Raw genomic sequence first — 7,906 nt, forward strand, 5'->3', positions numbered from 1 at the left:
ACCTCGTTGATATTGGAGACGCTTTTCAAGAACTTAAAATGAGATTGACTTAGGGGATGCATGAAGAGGCAAACCTGCTGAACGTTGGAGCAAACTCAACCACATTTTGCATATTCATATACATAATGAGATTTTTGTAACATTACATTGTTGTTGTGTCTAGATTCTTATTTTCCTACTAGTGGTAGAATTGTGGGTCGCATAGGAGTAAACTTTTAGTATTGGTATCTGTGATTTTACTTGAAATGTTATAGAGTTTATTCATTTAATACATTTTTCTAATCATGGTCATTTGCTTTTCTTTGTTATATTGTATTATTGATGGAGGAGACGACATACATGTTGATGACAAAAAAACAAAGAGAAATTAGGTAATAAAATAAGATTTCTTTTAAAAGAATGCATTGACTAAATTAATATAATGACATTTATTTATTTATATTTAATTTATTTAGGGACGACACTCATATGTCAAACAATGTAGACAAAATATCAACCATGTTATGAATTAGTGGAGTGTTTTTTTTACTAATGTACTTGGTTTTATATGTTTGTAACTTTGGATTTATCGTCTTAATGTATTTATACCTATTTCTTTAAAATTTAACTTGCATTTAAGCTATCAAAATTCAACCATAAAATCTTGTTTTTGAGCTGCCAAAATTCTGTTAAAACAAACATTTTGAACCTAAAAACAATCATTTTTGAGCTCAAAAAATATTCATTTTCAAACCCGACAACAAGCAGCCGAAAATCAAAAGGATGACAGACGGGGTTGATGGGGGGATTTTGTGGCGGGGTTGGGGCAGGGAAACAGAGGAATTTGGGTAACGGGGACAGAGAAGCTACACCCACTCCATTTCGCCTCATTGGCATCTCTATAATGACCGTCTTGACAATTCTTGTATCATCCATAATGTTTACCCCCGGGGTCTTGTTCGATTCCCCATAAGAGGGTTTCAATGCACCTGCTGACGAGCAATGTCAGTTTCAGGATCTCGATTATGGATGTGGTAGTAAAAGCACCAACTCCATTAACCAGGAATTTCTTCCACAAAGTTCTCTTGCTACCACTTTGTGGAGTTTTCCTATTAGATATTCGCGTACTCCAGATATTCGTGTACTCCAGTACTCCACCCAAACGATTCATGAAACGACTTAAATTCCTTGTGTAAATCTTGTAGTCAAAGATTCTCTCAATGTCCCTACCTAGCATTGTTGGTGGCACACCTTATGTCACCTAGCTAGATCTTTCCTCATCACACCAAACTTCTCCTTGTTGAAAAATGTTATCAACCTCTCCTTGTAATGCATTCTTGAATGTATATGTTTTTCTGGCTCGTGTGTCAAGAGTCAAAACCATACATCTTATCATCAAACTCCCTTATTCTTGTGTTTCATGATACATGTTTCATCATAATTTTCATCATTTACATTTACACGCCTCCATGTTACTCTTTTCATTGTTATTTTCCATAACCCGATTCTTGGAACAAGTATGCTCTAATACCAGTTGTCTGACTTGTATGTATAAGATCACCGTGCAACACTTAGTCCTCAAAACACAAATGTAATACCAGCTTGCTCTAATACTAATTGTCACAAACTCGATATTATTTTATGAATGCTTACAAGAGAGAATTACACAAGTTGAAGATGAAGATGGTTTACAAATGAATGAAATTAACTATTTATACTTGTATCTTTGTGCAATACGAAGAGCCAAGTAAATGAGTGAACAACATCTAGAATATTTACAAGGAGAGTTATATAGGATATAGATCTAGTAAGAAGGAAATATATGGTAGGAAGGGTAAGAAGTGCATCATTTATATGATTTTTGGCAAATCAACAAAATGAATCTTTAGATAATACAAAAATAATATATTTTGTAAAAACAATCCAAAAAAAATGCATTGATGCTTCATTTTTTCGATGACTCATTAAAGTTGTCAGAAAAGTGAATCAAAATTTGATTCGCTAAAAACATGAATCGTTAATGTTTTTTACCAGATTTTTTTTTTATGAATCTTGTTATTTTTTATCATTTAATAATTTATTTTGTTGGTTGACCAAAAACATGCAAATAATGTACTTCTTATTTTTCCTGTCAAATATTTACTTCGTATTTGATCTTTGATATATCTCCCTTCTCCATATACTAATAAAATAGTAGTTTTTTTGTTATGTGTCACCATATTAGACCTCTTAATTAATGTGTTGCCACTTGTCAAACTATTAGTTTTCCCTTTTAAATTTATTAGTCATCCTCATTAATGTGATGCTATTTGTCAATATATTTATTCTCTATTTTAAATTTAAATTTACATTTTAAATTTTATATTATTGTTTTTATTAATTTACAAATAAAAGATATCTAATATATATTAAAAATTAATTTTACATATTTATTTGAATCAACGATTATAATTTCACATAACTAATAAAAATATCTCTTAAATTAATAATTTATTTAAAATAACTGATTAATAATTTTGAGTTTTAATACAAAAGTTTAATTAATTTTATAATTGTGGTTCTCACGGGTTATATATATATATATATATATATATATATATATATATATATATATATATATATATATATATATATATATATAATTCATAAAATCTTTTTGAGGACTTTATTCTCATTAGGTTTGTTATTTCCATACACTAAAATTGATAAAAACATATCAAGCTACAACTTTAAAAGCATTTAGCAGAAGATGCAAAATAAATATATATCTGAAAATAGGGATTTTGTCTAGATTTTCACATATAGGTTTTTAGTTTTTAACCTCAAATAATTTTAATCTAACAATTTTCATCCCTTTTTAAAAGTTAAATTATTAGTATTTTATAAGTTTTAATTATAGTATCTTACTATATTTTAAATTTGATCTCTTGAACAATTTATTTTTATAACTTCCGTTTTTGTTAATATTACTTTTTATTAGTATAATTTATTAACTATTTGTCATTTGTAGTATTGTATCAAACTATATACACTTTCAAACGATTTTTGTCCGTCTTCTCCATACATAACGGTTTGGATGGAAACTATGGACGTGTTTGGCAAAAGTAGCTGTTAGCTGGAAGCGGGTAGCGGGTAGCTGGTAGCGTGTAGCTGGTAGCTGGTAGCGGGAAGCTGTAGCTTTTATTTGTTATATGAATGTTTGGCAAAAGTAGCTGGAAGCTTTTGAAATACATAAAATTACATAAAAGGACAATTGATTAAAAATAGAAAAAATATATAAATATATTTTTAAGGGTAATTATGGAAATTGATTTCAAAAGCTTCGAAACGTTTTGTTAAAAGCTACATGAAGTAGCTTTTAGAATCGGAGCGTTTTGTTAAAACTAAAAGTTAAACGCTCATACTGTCAAACGAAGCTTTTTGTTTAAACTAGAGCGTTTTGTCAAAAGCTAAAAGCTAGAAGCTCCCAAACGCTCCGTGCCAAATACGCCCTATATTCTTATATTTTTGTGACCCACTTTACAAATGAGTTTTCTGTCTCAAGGCGGGTATATATTATTTTTGAATGAGGATTATTCATTTGGTTTTACAACTTTTACCCCTAAACTTCATTTGGTTGTATATTCTTTACCCCTAAATTAATTTTGATCTAACAATTTTCATCTTTTTTAAGTTTAAAGTTAAATTATTAAATTATTGGTATTTTATAAGTTATGATTTTGATTGTTTACTATATTTTAAAGCTATTTTTTTGATCCCTTACATAATTTTGTTTTTCTAGTTTTCGTTTTTATTAATATTACTTTTTGTTATTATAATTTTTTAATTAATTGTCATTTATGAATTGCATCAATATGATACATTTTCAAACCTTATTTTTGCCCGTATTCTTCATACATAACTGTTTGGATCGAAACTTTATTTTTATATTTTTATGGTCCCTTTACAGAGAAGATCTACACTAGAGTTTTCCACCACAACACACAGGGTAACGAAATACCAGTCGTCTTTAATTACTATAGTTGAATTATGTGTTATATTTTTCTTATAATTAATGTTCTAGTGTACTTTCAATTTAAGGTATACATGTCTCTTAATTATTCAACAAACGTCAACTGATTCTAATTGGTGATAATGTCCAATAATTAAATATAGCATCTAATAGCAAACTCATTTCTTAAAGTTTGAAACGAAATATTTTATAATAACAACTCAATAACAGATCAAATTACAAATTTATTAATTCTTAACAGACATATAATACAACTTATACAGCAAACACTGATTCCTATTTACATAATAGATCAACAGGTCACAAACAAGTGAAGCCTTGGAAAAAAAAAAATGTCAGACAAAATAATTTGCTGACATGGCCAAAGCCCCACCAAAAACAAGGCATCACTGCCCTGAGTTCAAACCCTAACAAGCTTTTGCTTCAAGGAATCAAGACTTACAAGACATGAAAACGGAATCTTACAAGTGAAATGACAAATTTACCCTTTATGACAAGCTAAAAAACACGACTAGGACCATTGCAAAAGGTGACTCTAGAACCAGAAGATAGTTATCAAGATTCTTAAGGGTATATGGCTGTCAAGAATATAAAAACCCTCGTTTAAAAAGGCAAAAAAATTCTTGCAGCAGTTACTTTGTAACTGCAAAAATGAGAGGTATCAGCCAATTCCAATTCCAATTACCCCGGAAAAACAAGAACCAACTCCGGAATCACAAGCGCCTATAAAACTCAACATACTACTCAAACGGATTGATATTATGGACAGATAGCGAAAAGGGTATCCAAGATTATCAAATTTAGGAAAGGATATCGCAATTCCAGAGACGATCCACCAAAAGCCCAACTCCGGAATTGCTGATTCCGTGACATTGTCGAACATTCAACCCCACGAGCGATTCACTGAGCTTCACCAAGAAAGGTAAGCTCTTATCTGACACAAAACGGCAGTTCGAGATTGAAAGAATCTGAAGATTCAATTGCACGGCACAAGCCAAGGCTCTAACTCCGGAATCCGTGATTCCGCTTCCGGAAACACCAAGTTCAGTCAGCAATAAGCAGTCGGATGCAATGGAAACCAAGCTGGAATCAGTGATGGAGGTGCAGCCATCGAGATTTAGGATCTCGAGTGTCCCACCATGAATCTTGCAGAGTTCGGAAACCAATTTATCGGTCAGCTTCGGGCAGCTGCTAAGGCTGACCGAAACTAAACCAGGTTCGCAGCACTCGATGAGTGGGGCAAAACATTCATCTGTAATTCCATGGAGTCCAATAAATTCAACGTTTTGAAGCTGGGGGCAAATTCGTCCAAACAACATCAAGCTATTGTTTCCAAATCCGGGACAGTTTCGAATGGATAAAGATTTGACGGAATCGGAGCAACGGAATGGAATTGGAATCCCGGGCACCAAATCTTTAATCCCAAAACAATTCTCCAAAGTAAGATTTTTCAACTTACTTTTTAAAACGAAATTGAAAACCCCACATTGTGTCACCCTGTGGCATTCTTCTAGAAGAATTGTCTCAAGTGAAAGTGCCACCTCAGCAAACGACACGATTCCATTATCAGACAAAAACGCGGATTTTCGAAGGGCAAACTGTTTCAAATTCGGGCAGCCTCTGCCCAATGCTTCAAGCCCTAGGTCAGTAACCCCAAAACAGGAGGTAATAGTCAAAGACTTTAACTTTTGTAAGCCTTGACCACTGCCCATTACCCAAAACCCCTTTTCGGTCACCTTACAAAGTCGGGTCAGGGCTAAATCAGTAATTTCAATCCCATAGTGTCCGATAACAGCTAGTGACATGTCACTAATGTTTAAAGATTCTAGCTTTAGCTTCATCAAGGAATAACTTGATGATGATGATAATAAACTTGTAATTCCTTGATCTCCAACTTGTGAACAATTCTTTATTGAAATTGACTTTAAATTTTGACAACTTTGACCAATTGCTTGAAGCCCTTCGTTCCCAATATTTGAGCAAGATTCTATCGATAACTCTTTGAGATTAGGGCAATTTTTTGCGATTGCAATTAAAGAGTTATCGGAAATCGGGATTTGACAAAAATCGAGCTTTTCCAGATTATGACACTCGTTAGCAATTTCAATAATCGCTTCATCTGAAATGGACGATAGATTCCACAAAGAAAGATCCGTAAGAGAAGGGCAATTACGGGAAATCGCTTTGAGGCCTAAATTTGTGACGCCACGAGTGACATTGTTTCCATTTATAGAAAGGCTTCCGAGTCCTCCATGACTACTTGCTCCAACTGCAATTGCTAAGAGTCTGATATCTGTAGCTTTTTTCCCTTTTAGGAATCTTGAAAGGTGGGCGTTTTGTTGTTGGTTTAAGGAATGGGTAAATTCGTCTTTTCGGATTGTGCTTAATAGGTTAAGCCAGTGTTTTGAGACAGAAGCACATGAACTTCTTTCTTGGGTTCCATTGAGGCGTTTAAAGATTTCAAATAGGCATTCGTCTGGAAGGATTTCAATGGTGGTTTTTGGTTTTTTATGAATTTGTTCATTGAATATAAATGGGGCACTGATTCTGGATCTGGATCTCTTGCAAGGTAAGGAATAGACTTCCATGTGATGTCCATGAGATGTGAATATACCCAAATCCATTGGGTTTGTGTACATTGACTTCCCATGAGAAAAATCACCCTCCCCTGAAAATTAATTATATTAAAAAAAAGTTTAGATTATATTTGATTTTACATACGTAACCTTTGGCATTAATGGTGCTAATTAAGTTTCTTGAACAGTTGCATATATGAAAATATGACTATTAATAATGTATCATTTTGATTTGATACATAATAAGTAGTTTCATTTGATCTATTTAAAACAGGGGAAGAAGGAAACAGGTTTAACAAGATTAACGAAAAAGATTCTTAAAGGATTTTTATAACACTGAGAATACCTCTGTGTTCAGTAGAAGTTCATGTAACACTTTCGAATATAAGATATAGAACGATCTCGATCAACGAGAAAACTAACCTACTAAAAGCATAAAGCATGCAACTTTGTAGAAAAAAATTGAAACATACACAAGTAAAAGCACAAAATTTAAAATAAAAACGATCAAATTAAGTAACATCACAACAGAAAATCAAAATTAGCAAGATGTAAAGATAGTTACCACTGTAACCGACGAGCTTCTGCATGAGTACAGTTGGAAGAACACTTCTGCAAATCTGAGCCGCAGAAACCCTCTATCGAGAGCAAAAAAGGGCAAAACAACCACCAATATCAACAAAAATATAATAGTCGATAGATGTGTAAGTGATGAAAGCATCAGAATTGCTAAGAAATCATGAGAAATGATAAAACCCTAATGATCTTAGGGCAAAAAGGGGAGGAAAATGGGAAGAGTTAAGCACGCATATGTTATTGTCGGAGAGGGGTCAGTTGGTCGCTATATATATAAATGAAGGAATAACTACGTAAGCAAAATGCAACGAATGACAAAGTCCTAAATTTCCTTTTCCATTTTCCTACGTAATTATAACATTTCTAAGAATTTGATTAAATTGTATTTTATTCTTTATGGAAAACAAAAAACGTTAAAAATCATAAAAATTTTACGTAAAAAAGTACTTAGAGATTATATTTTTTTTTAACTTTATATTCTTTAAAACCACATCTTTTTACATAAATTTACTTTTTTTTTTTTGAAAAAAAACCAAAATAATAAAAAAATAAAAAATAAAAAATCAATTTTTTAATTTTTTTTTCAGCAAATTTATAAAAAAAGTTGCGATTTTTAAGAATATAAAGTAATTTTTTTTTTGTGATCTCTAAGTATTTTTTTATGTATTTTTATGGTTTTTTGTTTTCCATAGAACCTAAACTATATATATATATATATATATATATATATATATATATATATATATATATATATATATATATA

General features: G+C 31.7%; 1 protein-coding gene across 1 annotated transcript; it reads right to left on the reverse strand.

Annotated features, from left to right (window-relative positions):
• Nucleotides 1–4,195: 4,195 nt before the first annotated feature.
• LOC145057844 (EIN3-binding F-box protein 1-like) lies at nt 4,196–7,390 on the reverse strand. Its single transcript, XM_079005755.1, has 2 exons — nt 7,133–7,390; nt 4,196–6,659 (listed from the first exon to the last, which is right to left on the reverse strand). Exons 1-2 carry the CDS (start codon nt 7,155–7,157, stop codon nt 4,792–4,794), a joined length of 1,893 nt encoding a protein of 630 aa, XP_078861881.1. The 5' UTR covers nt 7,158–7,390; the 3' UTR covers nt 4,196–4,791.
• Between the last annotated feature and the right edge of the window lie 516 nt (nt 7,391–7,906).

This window comes from Lactuca serriola, chromosome 6 (assembly GCF_051521515.1).
Source record: "Lactuca serriola cultivar US96UC23 chromosome 6, Lser_US96UC23_V15, whole genome shotgun sequence".
Taxonomy (NCBI): domain Eukaryota; kingdom Viridiplantae; phylum Streptophyta; class Magnoliopsida; order Asterales; family Asteraceae; genus Lactuca; species Lactuca serriola.

What these genes read in the sequence shown, in the direction of transcription:
- LOC145057844 (XM_079005755.1), bottom strand. Translation starts at nt 7,157, where the DNA reads ATGCAGAAGCTCGTCGGTTACAGTG. An exon ending in GAAGCTCGTCGGTTACAGTG is followed by an intron (nt 6,660 to 7,132) that starts GTAACTATCTTT and finishes ATTAATTTTCAG; the next exon opens with GGGAGGGTGATTTTTCTCAT.